General features: G+C 18.3%; 6 protein-coding genes across 7 annotated transcripts; 3 read left to right on the top strand and 3 right to left on the bottom strand.

Annotated features, from left to right (window-relative positions):
• Positions 1-760: 760 nt before the first annotated feature.
• Positions 761-1909, bottom strand: PF3D7_1409300 (DNA damage-inducible protein 1, putative; the record flags this gene model as incomplete). The annotated part of the gene is made up of 1 exon (XM_001348227.1): positions 761-1909. One exon carries the CDS (start codon positions 1907-1909, stop codon positions 761-763), a length of 1149 nt encoding a protein of 382 aa, XP_001348263.1.
• A 1552-nt stretch (positions 1910-3461) lies between these two features.
• On the top strand, positions 3462-4345 carry PF3D7_1409200.1 (conserved Plasmodium protein, unknown function; the record flags this gene model as incomplete). Of its 2 annotated transcripts, none has more annotated exons than XM_024473347.1 (3): positions 3462-3471; positions 3639-4047; positions 4204-4345. In XM_024473347.1, 3 exons carry the CDS (start codon positions 3462-3464, stop codon positions 4343-4345), a joined length of 561 nt encoding a protein of 186 aa, XP_024329192.1. The 2 variants fall into 2 exon arrangements, with proteins under 2 accessions (XP_024329192.1, XP_001348262.2); XM_001348226.2 differs by having other exon boundaries at positions 3462-3507.
• A 467-nt stretch (positions 4346-4812) lies between these two features.
• Positions 4813-8451, bottom strand: PF3D7_1409100 (aldo-keto reductase, putative; the record flags this gene model as incomplete). The annotated part of the gene is made up of 1 exon (XM_001348225.3): positions 4813-8451. The coding sequence occupies one exon, from the start codon at positions 8449-8451 to the stop codon at positions 4813-4815; it is 3639 nt and encodes a 1212-aa protein (XP_001348261.2).
• Positions 8452-9859: 1408 nt separating this feature from the next.
• PF3D7_1409000 (WD repeat-containing protein, putative) lies at positions 9860-11738 on the top strand (the record flags this gene model as incomplete). Its single annotated transcript, XM_001348224.1, has 2 exons — positions 9860-11504; positions 11683-11738. 2 exons carry the CDS (start codon positions 9860-9862, stop codon positions 11736-11738), a joined length of 1701 nt encoding a protein of 566 aa, XP_001348260.1.
• A 1215-nt stretch (positions 11739-12953) lies between these two features.
• PF3D7_1408900 (tRNA-dihydrouridine synthase, putative) lies at positions 12954-13976 on the top strand (the record flags this gene model as incomplete). Its single annotated transcript, XM_001348223.1, has 1 exon — positions 12954-13976. The coding sequence occupies one exon, from the start codon at positions 12954-12956 to the stop codon at positions 13974-13976; it is 1023 nt and encodes a 340-aa protein (XP_001348259.1).
• Positions 13977-14585: 609 nt separating this feature from the next.
• Positions 14586-15642, bottom strand: PF3D7_1408800 (conserved Plasmodium protein, unknown function; the record flags this gene model as incomplete). Its single annotated transcript, XM_001348222.2, has 2 exons — positions 14586-14645; positions 14809-15642. The coding sequence occupies 2 exons, from the start codon at positions 15640-15642 to the stop codon at positions 14586-14588; spliced, it is 894 nt and encodes a 297-aa protein (XP_001348258.2).
• Positions 15643-18339: the final 2697 nt, after the last annotated feature.

The raw sequence follows: 18339 nt of genomic DNA, 5'->3' as shown, positions 1-18339 counted from the left end.
GTATAAATGTTGTCAATTATATATATATATATATTTTTTGTAATATAACCAATATGGAAATGTTTTAATTGTTTATGATGTGTTACATTAAGCATACAAAAGATGAAAATGGTTACGTTCTTATAAGGTTTCTTAACTTTTAAGATATGTAATGGAAATTATGATATCTCAGACAATTACACATATATATATATATATATATATATATATATATATTTATTTATTTATTTATTTATTTATTTATTGTCTTTCTTTCTGCTTACATGAACGGTTTAGTGTTTAAATGATTTAGCTTTATAATTTTTTATATGAACGACTCATAATGTGAAATCATCATAAGAACTTTTTTTTTTTTTTTTTTTTTTTTGTAAGTGAAGAATTAAAATTATATATTTTATAGTTGTTGCAATATATCATATGGAAGAAAAAATAGTATATAATACTTTTCTTTTATATGTATAAATTTATGGTAGTAAATAATCTAATCATTGGATACATATGCATCTTTTGAAAAAAAAGTTTGTGATATAATTATTTATCCACAGAAAGAACATGTATACAAAAAAAGAGAAAAAAAAAAAAAAAAAAGAGAAAAAAAAATATGAATAAAATTTAAATAGGAAGAAAGAAATAAAAAAATTTTATTATCCTATGTTATAATATATATATATATATGTACATATATATTGATAGTGATAATAATATTTACGTTTTATGTTTTATTTTTTATTTTTTATTTTTTTTTATTTTTTTTTTTGATTTATAAATCATTGTTTGCATCAATGTCTATACTTTGTGTTGAAATAGATATAACATCTTTTTCTGATAAGAAAGGTATTTTATTGTCTTCGATAATTAGAGCATTTTGCTTAAAATCTATTAAACATTGGTGTCTTTTTAATAAATCTAATCCGAATATAAAATCAATATCATAATCTTCAATAATAGTTAAGGATACAGCATAAAAATAATTCCCAATTTTAATATCTATCATATGTATTTTTCCTAGAATAGTTTTGGTACCTACTCCCTTTGCTATTCCTGTAAATCTTTTATCCATGAGTCTTAGAATATTACATTTTTGTGCACATTTTTTTGACATTATGCTTGATTGTGCTCCAGAATCTACGAATGCATGTACTGTGTTTTTATTAATTTCTACTGGTATATATAACATAAAAACGACACCAAAGGCTTCAGGGAAATGTTCTTGAGCTAAAGCTAAATTATTATTAATTTCATTTTTATATATATTTTCATATATAAATTTCTGTGAATCTTCTGATAAAGGATTTTTTAAAGCATTTTCATACATTTGTTGTTCTTTTTCTTTTTCTTTTTTTTCAGTTTCATATTTCTCTTTTACAATTTTTTTTATCTCCTCTAAATTTTGTGAAAAAATAGCATTATATAAAGGTTCATCTTGTAATTTCAAAACTGCCATTTTGCTTTTATCATTTTTCATTTCCAATAAAATTTCAGATTCTTTTTTAATATATTCATTTTCTTGATATACTTTAAATTGATCTAATAATGTTTTGAAAGCTGGATTATTTAAGAGATTTTGTACGTTTTCGTTATTTAAATTATTTCCAATATTTCCAATATTTCCAACATTATTATTTGTGGAAAGAATATTATTTAAAGCTGACATATTATTAACATTATCATTCATTATATCAGCACTAATCTTTTTACGTACAAATAATAAGTCTCCTTCTTTTATATTTAATTTTTTTATCGTATCAAATTTATCCACAGCATTTCCATTATATGTTAATTCATTTATATTCATATTTAGAGAAAAATCATTTTCAATAATATTTGTTATCGTCCAAATTTCTGTATCCTCATGAACATCAAGACTAGTTATTATATTATTATCGTCTGATATTGTAATAAAAACCATTTTTAATGCTTAATTATTAAAATGTTAAAATGTTAGATATATTTTTTTTTTATTATTAAAACGGTATATAGTTTTTTTTTTTTTTTTTTTTTTTTTTTTTTTACTTCTTTTTTTATACCTTTATATTTCTGCGCGTTAATGTGTTAGATATATATATATATATATATATATATATATATATATATATTTATATTATATATATATATTTATATTTATATATTTATATATGTTTCCTTTTTTTGATGTGTATATTAAATGTACGAACAGTTGAGGCGAAATTATGTTCAAAAAAAATATTGTGATAAATTTATATATATATATATATATATATAAACGCATGTAATTTATACACACATTCTTTTATATTTTATATTTTATATTTTATATTTTTATATTTTATATTTTTATATTTTATATTTTTATATTTTTATATTTTTATATATTTTATATATGGTGCAACTTTTATTTAAATAACAAAAAAAAAAAAAAAAAGAAAAAAAAAAAAGAAGAATAAAAATATTTACATATATTTTGGATATAATTTCAATGCGAAAACATCAAAATTGGAATTAGCACCAAATTAATATTTATTTATATATTTCACCTTATTTTTGAACCATATGAAAATAATTTTAATAATTTTGTTTATCAAAAATTAAAAAATATTCTATGTTGAAATATATTTTCTAAATAAAATAATAAAAGTTATCAACAGGATTTGTAAAAAATATTATACATTTTTTTTTTTATATATGATGTATTATTAAATTTTCACTTATTATTATGTATGAATTCAAAAAAAAAAAAAAAAAAAAAAAAAAAAAACACAAAGAAAAAGAAAAAGAAAAAGAAAAATACACTAAATAGTATTTATATCTTTTTTAATATACTAAACAGAATATAAAAATGGAATATTTATCTTTTCCCTTTTTTTTAAATTAATTTTTTTTTTAATTTCCCAAATTAATATTTATATGAATTTTGCTTATATATATATATATATATATATATTTATTTATTTATTTATATGTATATATAATATATGCATATAATATAAATGTACTGAATTAATTATAGCGTACTATATTAGTTTTATCCTTTTTGTATTTTGTCCATATTAAATATGGCATAAGAAAAAGAATTTATAATATATATATAATATATGTATAAAGGTATACATTTTATCATAAAAAAATAATAATAACAATTTTAAATTTATTCTGAATTAAATTTTTATTTTATATTTTTAATTATATAATAATGTCTCTATTATAATATCTTGAAATATATATCTAATTATTATTGAAAAAGAAAAAGCATAAATTAAATATCTCGCACAAATTGGAAAATTACTATTTAGCTCTTATTTTTTTTTAAAAGTATACATATATATATAAATATAAATATATATATATATATATATATATTCTTATAAAAGTATAAAGTATAAAATAAAAAAGAAGAGAAAAAAAATGAATAAATTTATACATATTATAGACACATTCTCATAATACACAGTTGTAAAAATAATTTATTATGTTATTTTTTTCAGATGATAAAAAGTAAATTTTTTTGTAAATCCCTGAAATTCTTTATGCGTTAGATTATATATATGTATAAATTTATATCAAAATATTATTTATGTACCCTTTCTTTTTTATATGTTATATTATACATGTAAAATTTTTTTTTTTTTTTTTTTTTTTATATATATTTTATCAATTTACAGATCCATATTCAAAAATAAAAAATGAAAAATCATTTATAGATTTAAATTTTATAAAAGGATATAGTAACTTTATAAAAAAGAAATGTGTACCATATGATAAAAAAAAATATATTTTTTGTAATAAGAATAGATTAATAAGTAATGTTGGAAATAAGATAAATAAAAAAGAATCGGAGGAACAATATGATAGTGATGATGATAATGATAAATTGGTATTAAATGACGATGAGGATGATGAGAAAAAACAAGTACATATTAACAATAAAACAGAAGCAACTAATATAACAAATATAAATAAAAATATTGAAAATATTAAAAACGATATGTCAAATTTAAATAATATGAATGATTCTAACCAAAAAATAAAAATGAAGAATAAAGGAAAATATGATTCAGATGTCATCATAATGTAAAAATAAATAATAAATTATAAATAATAAATAATTATAATATATATATATATATATATATATATATATATATATTATATTATGTGTGATATCTTATTTTTCTATTTATACAAAATATTATATCACTCATATTTTTTTTTTTTTTATCATCCCAGGTATGATCACTTTTTTCAGTTACCCCAAAATTTCCTTTCGTCAAAATTAAGTGAAGAAGAAATCGAATATATAAATACTGGAATATATAACCCAGATTTTGATAATTATATTAACAATATAGTTATGAAAAAGAAAAAATAATAACATATATATATATATATATATATATATAATATATATATTTCTTTTTTACAATAATTTAATTGAGCAATCTGCATATATTAATATCATATGATCTTTTGTAAGGTACAAATATAAAGTGTTACACATATAAAAATTTTATTTATCATTTTTTATATGATTTCCCTAAAAAAAATAAAGGTTACATTAAAAAGTATACACAAAAAAAAAATAAAATAATAAAATAAAATAAAATAAAATAAATTAATGAAACATATATATATATATATATATATATATATATATATATGTGGCAATTTACCAAACAAATGTATAAAAAAAAAATTATTAGAAATATTAATATAAATATTAAATTAAACAATATACACATAAAAAGTATTATAAAATAAATAAAATAATTAAATTATATATGTTCATACATATATATATATATATATATATATTTGATAATATATATATATATATTATCATGGTTCTGTTCCTGTTCTAAAGGCAAAGGATGTATCAAATGGATTGTATTTATATATGTACCAGAAATCTTGTGTTTTTAATTCTGAAGGTGTTAATTTAACATACTCATAAATAGAATCCAATTCTTTTTTATCTAATGGATTTATATTGTGTCTATTTAGTAATTGTTTGTATATCAAATCAATATCTAAATTATTGAAAGGTGCTGGTAGGTCCTGACCTAATTCTTCTTTATATTGAAATAATTCTTGATGATCATTAATATTTTGAGTGATAATTTTTTTGATCTTCTTTTCGTTATCATAAAAATTTTTGATTTCTTCATCTGTAGGTGTAACAGATATTGTATTGTTTTTAAAAGTAAAATGGAAATCACTAGTATCATAAACTTGCTTTTCTTTTTCACTTAATTTTGTATAAGCACCTTTATAAATTTTTAATTTATTCCACTTAAAAATATTACTTTCTTTAACCGCAAAATATTCACCTTTTCTTTTTTCTCTCTCTACCCACATTCTAGAGCTAATAAAATTCGCATCATTTGGTTCATCATTTAAACCGAACGTCGATTTTATTCTATCATGTTCTTCTTTTAAATCTGTATATTCATATCTTTTCATAATATCTGGTAATGGATAGTTTTTCCAAAAGGTACCACCACTTAATATTGGTATATTAGCTGTTTTATAAAAAACATTTTGACTTGTTTTATTAGGATCTTCTAGCGAATTTAATATAGTATTCCCATCCATAGTACAACCTCTATAACGTAAAAATATTTCATGTATATCCCATTCTGTGTGCTGATATATTGGATAATTTAATGCAAAGATCGAATCTTTTAATTGGCCTAATGTTCTAGGACCTATAATTGATGAACCAACAAATGGTCTACTATAAACATAACTTAAACTTAATTGAGATAAGGACATACCATGAGATCTAGCTAATTTTAAATATTCACCTGTTGCATCTTGTGCCCATACACATCTATGCGATTTGTATAAATTAGGATATTTATTACATCTACCATTCTTTGGACCATATGATAAATAACCATAATCTTCTGGTATATTACCTCTAGCTTCATTTAAATCATGATCTAATTGATCATCTCCTAGTACTTTTTCTGGACCCATGGTATGATAACGTTCGGGATCTAAATATTTTCCAGTTAATATTCCTCCAGCTAATAAACCATATGGTACTAATGGTACATTATAATTTTCCTTTAAAATCATTTCTACAAGCCCGGAAGATTCAACTTCATTTTTATGAAGTAAATTATATAAATTTTGAACACATACAATTTTCATATATTTTTTTTTTTTTTTTTTTGCTAAATTACACCATTGGTATATACCCCAAACGCTTTCATTTGATACTGCAATATGTCGAACTTTTCCTTTTAAAATTAACTTTTCTAATATATCAAATTGTTCTTCTATAGATATAGAATTTTTATTTTGTTCAGTATTTAAATTTTCAAATCCCCATATATATGTATCTTCTCCTTTTTCGTTGTTGGGTAAATAACGTTCAGGAATATCTACTGTCAATATATCTACATAATTAGTATTAAGATTTTTTAATATTTTATCTAACCTTTCTTCAATGTTATAAAACGTCGGAGTATCATCCTTTAATCCTTCCATTATCCAACTTAAATAATAATCTCCATATTCTAATTTATTAACATTCCTTGAAGAACACATCCTTAAATTTATAATAATATTTTCCCTTTTTTTATCTTTAAGAAATAAATTCATATTCCTATTTTGACCCTTTCGATAACTATCTGGATCAAATGGAAAGGGATCATATTCACATATATCGAAAAAGTTTATTCCGTATTCATAAAATGCCATATTTAATAATACATTTACATCATCTCTACTAATGAAATTATCATTTTCATACATATTTGTACCTATACATAATTCACTTACGCATAAATTACTTTCCCCTAGTTTTCGATATTTCATTCCATATATTAAATCTGGATGTGTGTATATTTTGTGTGCTTTAAACGAACTAGAATTACTTATTCTGTACAATTCATAAAATAAATGTTTTTTTTTTAAGTTATTCATTTGTTCTATTTTATCAATTTCATTTTTATTGTGATCTTCATTTACATTTTTCAATATGGTGTTCATTAAATCTTCACTCCCTGGGGGTGGCTTATCACCAAATTTTAATTTATCTATATCCGGTCTCTTTTCATATAATACATGATTTTTTTGATCTTCTTCTAATAAATGTTCCACTTTTTTTATAAAATCTATTTTCTTTTGCCTTTCCAATTTTTCTTTTTCCTTCTCTTCTTCAATAGATTTCATTTTCTTTCGTTTCTCTTCTTCCTCCACTATTTCATTATCTGACATATCTTGTGTATGGTTATCATTTTGTAATTCATCATAATATTCTTCTAAATTCTCTTCGTCATCATCTTCGTCACCATAATTCCGTTCACGTTTAATTAATTCGGCCAATTCTATTTCTTGCTCTTTTATTTTTTCATTTTCCTTACTTATTGGTTTTTGATTTTCATTATCTGTTGGTGCTTTCCCATTTTGGTTTTCTTCGTTTTTATTTATTAGCTGAAGGTTTAAGGTTTCTTTTGATTCATTAATTTTGTTTTTTCTCAATGTTGGTTTTTTTTTTTTATCTGTTTCTTCGTTTGGGGGTGTTTCCTGTTTTTTGGTTGTCTCTTGGTTTTTGGCTGTTTTTTTATTTTTGGCTGTTTTTTTATTTTTGGCTGTTTTTTTATTTTGGGCTGTTTTTTTATTTTGGGCTGTTTTTTTATTTTTGGCTATTTTTTTATTTTCAGCTGTTTTTTTATCTTTGGCTGTTTTTTTATTTTTGGCTGTTTTTTTATTTTGGGCTTTTTTTTTATTTTTTTCTGTTTCTTTCTTTTTGTCTGTTTCTTCCATTTTGTCTGCATTTTCAATATTGTCTGTTTCTTTTTTTTTGTATGTTTTTTTCTTTTTTTGTGTATCCTTATTTTCTGTGGTTTCAAATTGTAGTTGCTTTATTTCTTTATTTTCTTCATTATTTGCCTGAATAGTTATGTTATCTTTTTTTTTTGCGTTATTTTTATTTTTTCTCAATGTTGATTTTGTTTTGGATGTTTTTTTTTCTGTGGATAGTATACTTTTATCCGCCTTATTTGTTTGTGTGTTTCTTGTTTCTGTTTTATTTTTGGATGTATTTTTTTTTTTTTTGTCTTGTTCTTTTCCTAGATCATTACTGTATAACTTTTGTTTATTCTTATTAAGATTGTATATTTCATAATTCGTTTTGTTGTTAACTATGGAAATATGATTATATTTAATAATATTTTTGTTATAACCGAATGGTTTGAAGTGTAAAATATAATTGTTTGTAATAAAATAAGATCTGGATTTTCTTTTTTTTCTTTTGTTTTTATTTTTATTTATTGACAGATTTAATTCATTGTTCATAGTATATTTTTTATAAGTATTTTTAGAATTTTTAATACTCTTATATTTTGGGATGTGGTTTATATTGTGATAAGAAGATTCCTTTAATAATACACACAATATGTTACATATGTATGTTGAATAGAAAGTTATGAAAAGAATAACGAATAATCTTTTTTTGTATTTCATAACTGTGATATAATAATATGTTTAGTTCATTTCATTATAATGTGGATCTTATATTGTTTTAAATATTTTTTTTTTGTTTTATATATATATATATATATATATATATATGTATTTTTTTTTTTTTTTTTTTTTTTTAACCTGGTTTATATTGTGTAATTACTTATGGTATTTTTCTTTCCCTTTTATTGTCCTTGTCATTTTTGTGTCATATTATCATTTAAATATTTATTTGTTAAATTATTGTAATATTTGGATAATTATGATAAAGCTGGTACATGAAATGTAGCCTTATGTTTATTATATTTAATTATATTTTTATTTTATTATTTTATTATTTTTATTTTTGTTTGATTGTGTGTTCTTTTTCCATAAATATTATATATTTATATATATTTGGTAAATATTAAATAATAATGTTTTCACAGAACAGAAAGCGGAAAATAATATATCTAAGGTCTTTTTAATTAATCTTTTTCTTTCTTTTTTTTTTTTTTTTCTTTTTTTTTTTTTGGCTTCTTTTTATTCACCCATTATTACATTAAGTGAACATATATATTAGATACATTTTTGCATATGCATGAATATATATATATATATTAAATATCTTTAAAGAACTAAACATATATATGTATACATGAATAATAATATATATTATATTTTTTATAATTTTTTTATTTTTATTTACTAGATATTTTTTTAAATTTAATGATATATATTATTAATTAAAACAGAATATATCTTATAATATATATATATATATATATATATATATGTAATACTTAATGAGCATTTTATTTTTAATATAAGAAATAACAAAATTTTTATATATTTAAAATAATAATTATATTATATATATCTATTAATATATGGTTTATATTTTATAGTATATTAAATAATATGATACTTTTATTTATTATAATTAATAATTCTTAATATATATATATATATATATATATATATATATATATATATATTTATTTATTTATTTTATTTTATTTTATTTTATTTTTTCTGTCGTTGTTGTACTTGAGGAGTAACAATTTTATAATATTATAATATAAATATATTTAGTTGTAATGATAATATTGAAGAATAATTTTTTAATTTTACAATTTTGTATTTCATTTAATAAATAATAATTTTGTCAAAGTAACATAGAAAAGAGCGCCGCCTTCCTTTCCAAAAAATGAATTTTATAAAATAATAATAATTTAGAAATATATTTTATACAAATTTATAATATAATATATAATTACATGTTATATATATATATATATATATATATATATATATATATATATATATTTATTTATTTATTTATTTATTTATTTATTTATTTATAGTCGTTGTATATTATTAATTGTTATAATTAATTTTTGTTTTATTATAAGCTTATATATATATATATATGAATAAAAAGGGTAATAAAAGGCCCCTTGGCGAATCATTAAACGTTCCTCTAAATTCAAATATTTTAAATGAGGATAATGAAGATAAAAAGTATGTGTATCCAAGTATAGGGAATTTCCCTATAATTATAAATAATGATATGTTGATATATGGATATGGAAAATATTTATTGTTTTTTTGTTTAAAAGACATGAAGTTTATAAAAATAATAGATGATCATCAGAGTGCTATAAGATCATTAGATAAATTTAAGGAAGGTAATTTTTTTTTAACAACAGGAGATGATAAGACAATAATTATATATGATAAAAATTGGTGTAAATATATGAAAATATTACACAAAAAAAAAATTGTTAAAGCATATTTTTTAAAAGAAGTTCAAGAAAGTGAACATTTTAAAATTTTATTTATTGATAAGTATGGAGATATATATATATATAAGCCACCAGAAAATCTTACAAATAAAAATAATAACAAGATACAAATAAATGACAAAGACGATAATTATGAAACTGTTCAATTATTATACTTATATGATTCTTTAAATGATGTTGAAGCGAAAGATGAAGATATATTTTTTATGAAAGAATTTGATCAGGAATTTCATGAGGATATATTATTAAAAGATAGTGATGATGATGAAAAAAATAAAGACTCGGTTAATTATGACAAATATGAACAAAATGATAATTGTGTTGATAAATGTGTTGATAATTGTGTTGATAAATGTGTTGATAATTGTGATGATAATTATGTTGATAATTGTGATGATAATTATGTTGATAATTGTGATGATAATTATGTTGATAATTGTGATGATAATTATGTTGATAATTGTGTTGATAATTATGATGATAATTATGAAAACATATTAAATGAAAAAAATAAAGCAATAAATATAAATTCAATAAAAAAAAAATTGGAGATTCATTATGCTGAATGTTTTAAAAATGAGAATTTATTATATCCAATCCATACATGTAATTCTAGTGTAATTTCTTTATATTATGATGATAAATTTTTAATAATAGGAGATAGAGATGAAAAAATAAGAATTATTAAAAATAAAAAAATTCATAAAATATACAACTTTTATTTAAATCATAAATTATTTATAACATGTGTTGAATTAATAAATGAACATATTTTTTGTTCAACATCAGCTGATTGTTATGTACATTTATGGAATATTAAAAAAAAAGAAGTTGTCGATTCTTTATATCTGGATATGAATTTCTTATGTAAGTATGTACAGTTATCATCTCTATTTCCTAACAAATCAAATACGGAGAATTATAAATTTTTAATTAGTATTTTATATTTTCATAAAAAAAGTTTTTCTCTCTTCGCTATTATCGAAAATGTGAAAGGTTTCTTAATCATACCCTTAAAAGAACAAAAGGAAAATAATAATGATAATAATAATTTGATGGCCTTCGATGAAGAAAAAATTTATTTTTATGAATTAAAAGAGCATGTGTTATCATTTACATTTTTAAGTTTAAATAATCAGAAAGATGTTCTCTTATTCGTTGACAGGGAGAAAGGTTACTTACACAAAATAAATTTAAATGATGATAATAGTTTGTCTAAGGATATAAAGATCTTTCCTCACTCTTTTTTCAACTCAGCAGATATGATAGGTATAAAAAAAAATAAATATAAATAAAAATATATATTGATATATATATATATATATATATATATATATATATATATATATATATATGTATATATTTTATTTTCCTTTAATATGTGTAACACGTATGTAATTCACTTATTTCATTTTTTATTTTATTTTATTTACATGTTTCCTTTCAGATATTGGCCTGATTAATTATTGGAAGCACACAACAATCGAGGGGATAATTAATTAATGAAAATAAGAATATATGAATATATATATTTTGTATGTATAATTATTTTATTTATTTATTTATTTTATTTTATTATTTTTTTTCTTTACGAATTAAATGTTCATATGTTTTTTTCTTTTCTTTTTTCTTTTCTTTTTTCTTTTCTTTTTTCTTTTCTTTTTTCTTTTCTTTTTTTTTCTTTTTCAAAATTGATCTACATTTAATTTTTATGTTAAATTGAAAATCTGTTCTTTAGATATTATAACACTTTTATAATATATATATTTTAATAATTTCCTTTATGTTTTATTATTTATTTATTATTATTTTTCTAAATATGTGATTTTATATAATTAAGTTAATATTCATATTTTTATTATATACAAATATACATTTTTCATGTATTTTATAAATTCATGTATTGGTTATATAAAGATGTATATGTATAAAAAAAAAAAAAAAAAACGTTCAATATATTTTAGATGATTTTATTATTTCAAATAATTGATAGAACATTGTAAGAAAGAGCGTGTTAATAGGTTATGATAATGTTATATATATATAAAATAAAATTTCATCTTTCTTTACTTTTAAATGTGATAAAATTATGCAATTATTTATGTAGTCTGATAGGAATATAATACATAATATTTATATATTATATATAGAGTGGGAATCAATAATAATTTTGACGTTACCAATATATTATATATATGTATATTAAATTTATATATATATATATATATATTTATTTTTAGAGGAACAGATATTATGCCTTAAATAGGTTAATATTTTATTTTAGTATATATATATTAAACAAAATATATGAAATATATTATATATATATATATATTTATTTATTTATATATTTTAAATTAATTTTTTTTATTTTATTTTTTATCAAAATGATAGGATTTTATATAAAATTCTCAATAGCTTATATATGAATATAATCTGAAAAAAAAAAAAAAAGAAAAAAAAAAGAAAAAGTAACATATATATATATATATATATATATATATATATATATATTTATTTATTTATTTATATAGAATAATATATTTTAAATATATGATAATTAAATCAGTTGAAAAATTATATTTGAAGATATATTATGGTATAAAAAATAATAATAATAATATTATATATATATAATATATTTATTAATTAATTTTCTTTTTTTTAATCAATTAATTAATTCATTTATTTTCTGTTTTATTTGTTTTGTGCATCATAATGAACAACCAATACTATGATTGCTATGTAGAGAAAAAAGAATATGAAAAAAGTTTTTGGGAATCTTTAGGAAAACCTAAATATATATCAGCACCTATGGTGGACCTTAGTGAATTACCATTTCGCTTATTGTGTAGAAAATATAATTGTGATTTAACATTTACTCCTATGTTACATTCAAAAAATTTTGTGGAACATGAAAAGTATAGGAAAGGATATTTTAAAAGTTGTGACATGGATAAACCAGTGATTGCACAATTTTGTGGGAATGATTCGAAAATATTATTAGAAGCTATAAATTTTATAAAAGATGATGTTAATGCTGTTGATATAAATTTAGGTTGTCCTCAACAGATAGCTAAAAAAGGTAATTATGGAGCTTTTTTATTACATAAACATGATGAAGTAGTTAATTTAATATCTGATATAACAAATAATTGTGTTATACCCATAACATGTAAAATTCGAAAAATAGATAATGATTATCAAAAGACATTAAATTTATGTTATGATTTACAAAGTAGAGGTATAAAAATGATTACTGTTCATGGGAGAACAAAAGAAGAAAAAGGTATAAATATAAAACAGTGTGATTATGAAATTATAAGAATTATTAAAGAAAGATTAAATATTCCTATAATAGCTAATGGATCTATTGAGCATTTTGAAGATATTAAAAAATGCCTAAATTATACAAAAGCTGACGCAGTTATGTGTGCAGAAATATTACTTGAAAAACCATACTTTTTTTCAAATAAAAACATTGATGCTGTAAATATTGTAAATGAATACTTCGAACTATATTTAAAATATGAATCAAATACAAAATATTTAAAAGGACATTTATTTAAGTTCCTATATAAATATTTCCAAGTTCATACTGATTTACGTGATTTATTAAATAATTGCCACACATTGAATGATTACATTAATTTTAAAAATGTACTAAACGAAAGGAAGAATATGGGAACATTAACAGAGACGTCTTATAGTTGGTACAGGCGTTACAGAAAGGATATATAACATTTATTTTGTTTGGTTCTTGATATTATTCAAATTTATTTTTATAAATATTCATTTTTTTAAGAAACATTTTTTACCTAACATAAAATGTATATATATATATATATATATATATATGTTTATGTTTATATATTCTTTTTAATTTTTCTTTTTTTTAACTTGAATTTTTTTTGTTTAATCACAATTCTAAACTCTTATTTAATAAAACTTATTTGTTTTTCTTCATAAGACAAAAAAAAAAAAATTACATACATGTATATATATATATATATATATATATACATATATATTTAAATGCACGAATAGTAGGAAAACATATTATTTAATTATTCAATTTTTTTTTTTTTTGTTTGTCTTTCAATACTTCAAAATGATATATATATATATATATAATTTTTTTTTTTTTTTTTAACTAGCCATTGTGATAAATTAATGGAGAAAAAAAAGAAAGAAATTATGAACGGTTCAGGTATCACACCATTATATTTAATTAAAATATAATTTACATATGTATATCTCATTTATACAATTTTTTTCAAATATATAAATATAACATTTTAAGACTTGTAAGGTAGGTAATCTTAACGTTTAATTTTTTAAGAAGCTAAGTTATTTTTCTTTTTTTTGTTTTCTCATTTTTTTTATATCCAAAGAAATATTTTCAATATTCTAAAAAAAAAAGAAAAAAAAATATATATATATATATATATATATATATATATACATGTGGTTATACATTTATATTATGTGAATATATTCCGTGCATGTAATAAAATATATTAGTTAAATATTTTTTCATTTTATATTATTTTGTTTTATTTTTTTGGATTACCTTTTTTATTTCTTCTATTTGTGAATTCAAAAATTCGATATCATTTTGAGCTGAATTTATGTTGTTTTGAATTTGTTGAATTTTTTCGTCATACATTTGTGTATCATTTGCTATATTGTCATTAATCATATCAATTTGTGTTTTAAGTGTTTGTATATGAATGTTTGACAAATTTTTATTAGAATTTCCACTGGACATATTATTATTTTTTGAATTTTTTATAGTAAATATTTTTTTTTTTAATTGATTGTCTATATGAATTAATTGTTCTTGTTTTTTCTTTAAAAGATTTTCATTTTCATTATATGTAAATTTCCATTTCATTAAATCTTCTTTTAATTTTCGAATTTCTTCATATTTTGTTTGTATAGATATTTGTGTTTCGTTTAGACATATTTCATCTATGGCTTTTAATTGTTGCTTTGAAATATTTTCTAAACCTTCTTTATCATTAATTAATTTTTGTAATATTTCTTCATTTTCTTTGATTTTATTTTCCAACTTAACAATTTTATCAGTGTTATCTTCTACACTCACTTTACTTTTTAATAATTCAATATTTTTTTTATATTTATTCAATTCATTAATAGCTGATTTTTCAACAGTGTTTTTATTTCCTGCTATATTTTTTTTCTTAACTTGTAATAATACATTATCTAAGAATGTTTTTTCTAATTTTATTATGTTCTTTTTAATTTCATCATATGCTTGGTCATATTGCTTTTTTGTATCATCATCTAAATTGTTATCTATTAATGAGTTACTTTTTATATCATACGGAATATTCTTTTTGCTATTTAATATTGTGCTGTTGGATTTTATGTACTTGCTCATTTTTTTTTTTTTTTTTTTTTTAATAAAAGGATTATTAGGTACATATAAATATTATATCATATAATAATATGAGTCTAAATATATTTCTTTTCACCCTTTGTAAGAAAATATATTAATATATGATGTAACTGTGTGAAGGAAGTATAATTTTTATTAAGTTTATGCTAATATAGATTTATAAATAATGAATGATTAATAATTTTATTTGGATTTTTCATTTTTTTTTTTTTTTTTTGGTTTTCTTAATACATTGTATTTGAAGAAATGTATTAATTATATTTAATGCGTACATTATTATACATATGTTATTTTAGAAATATAATTTCTATTTATATTATATAATAAAAAAGAAAAGAAAAATATAATAATATATAAATAAATGAATATTTTTATCTTAACTATTATTTTTTCTATTTCTATATATTATACCTTATACCTGTCTAAAAAAATATATAGAAAAAAAAAAAATATATATTTATAAATATAACTTAGGTTTTTAAATGTATACTTGGAACTGTCTACAAATAATTATTATTTATTTTTTAATGTTGGAAAAATGTGCTTTTTTTTTTTTTTTTTTTCTTATTGGAAATTATTAGATTATCACATTTATGAGAGTACATAATTAATTCATGATATTCTCATATTTTTTCTTAAAATATTATATGTAGATTGCTAAATGTGTGTTTTTTTTTTTTTTTTTTTTTTTTTTTTTAAATTATATCATTCATATAGGATGATATAAATAATTAGATAATAAAAATAAAAAAAAAAAAGCGGAAGGTCAATATATTTTTATATATTGTCATATCTATCACAGATATGTGAGGAAATAATTATGTTTCTATAAAATATGTATTATACATATTATTATGATATTCCTTTTTTTTTTTTTTTTATCTTTAAATAATTACATTGTTGCAATGTTCTCACATAATTTTTCTCATTTTAATTTTTTCTCATATATATTTTTATTTATATTTCTTGAGATTGCCAAATTTTTTAAGAATTAAAGAATAAAAAAAAAAAAAGAAATAACATATATATATATATATATATATATATATAATTTTTAATTAAATTCTTAAATTTATGGAAAATATATAATGATAGGGTATTAAATTTATAAAAATTCTAGACAATTTCCTTTTCTATTTAATATTAATAATGTATGTACAATAGTCTAATAAGTAATATAAATATAAAATGTATTATTTATTATATAATTTTTACAATTATTAAGTGTCAAAATAAGTTTATAGAAAATGATACAATAAACATAAAATATATATATATATATATATATTTATGTATATAATATTATAAAAATATAGAAAATTTTTATATTTTATTGGTAATTCCTGGTATATATATATTTTATTTAAGAATTTATTATTTTAATAAGTAGAAAAAAAAAAAAAAAAATTATATTATTAATCAATATATGAAATTAAAGTATATAATTTATTATGAATTATTATCATTGTATTAGATTATTTTTAAGGTATTACATTTATTCATTTTTTAAAGAAACCAATTAAGTACATTTATATAAATATGATTAAAATGTTATAAATTCATTTCAAAATTTGACAAATTATATATATATTATGCCCATTTTTATTATGTGTATTTTTTTTTTTTTTTAACAACTTTTTACAAAATAATCTCATTACATCAATATAATTTTCATTGTATTTTGATATATATATAATAATATATATATATATATATATATATATATATATTTTTTTTTAGCCATATATTGAAAAGAACATTAAAATATATTTTTTTATTTTTTTATTTATTTTATTCTTATAATTTTTTATTTTTTTTCTTTTTCTTTTGTAAAATGAGAACCGTTATACAAAATAAAGAATAATTCATAAAATGCATACTTAAAATTAATTACATGTCAATATATTATATATATATGAAACATGTATTTATTTATAAAATAATTCAGTGGAATAATATATATAATTTATATATGATATATATTATTTTTAAATATATCACAAAAAAAGCAGAACAAAAAAATTAAGGCCTAAAATTTTATTATATTATATATATATATATATTTAATTACATTTTTTTTTTTTTTTTTTTCTTCTTTTAATCCATTTGTAATAAATTTATAAAATACATTTTTAATAAAATCTTTTTTGTTTTCAGAAATAAAATTATAACATTTCAGAAATGTTTTTGTTCCTTTTTTTTTTTTTTTTTTTTTTCATACATAACATTATTTATATGATATATATATAAACGTATTTTCTTTTGTATGTCATATGTATATTTTTCATTTATATATATATATATATTATATATATATGTATTTTTTTTTTTTTTTTTTTATTATTTTTATTATTGTTAATTATCGATATTCCTGAAAAGGAACTTTTTCCTGTTTTTTTTTTTTTATTCAAATTATTAATTTAAATAAAATATATATTAACAACACTCTGTATATGTATATATATATATATATATATATATATAAAGTTGTACATTTTTTATTTTTTCATTTTTTTTGTTATATCATGAAATGTTTTTGTATCAATTATAAATATATACCTTTTTGAATATAAAGAAAAATTATTTTATATATAGGAAAAAAAAAAAAGGAAACTTTATGAAGAACTTTTTTTTTTTTTTTTTTCTGATATGTGGAATGTAAATTTTTAATGCATATAA

The sequence above is a fragment of the Plasmodium falciparum genome, assembly GCF_000002765.6.
Source record: "Plasmodium falciparum 3D7 genome assembly, chromosome: 14".
Classification (NCBI taxonomy): Eukaryota; Apicomplexa; class Aconoidasida; order Haemosporida; family Plasmodiidae; genus Plasmodium; species Plasmodium falciparum.
This window is presented reverse-complemented; position numbering and strand designations above follow the sequence as displayed.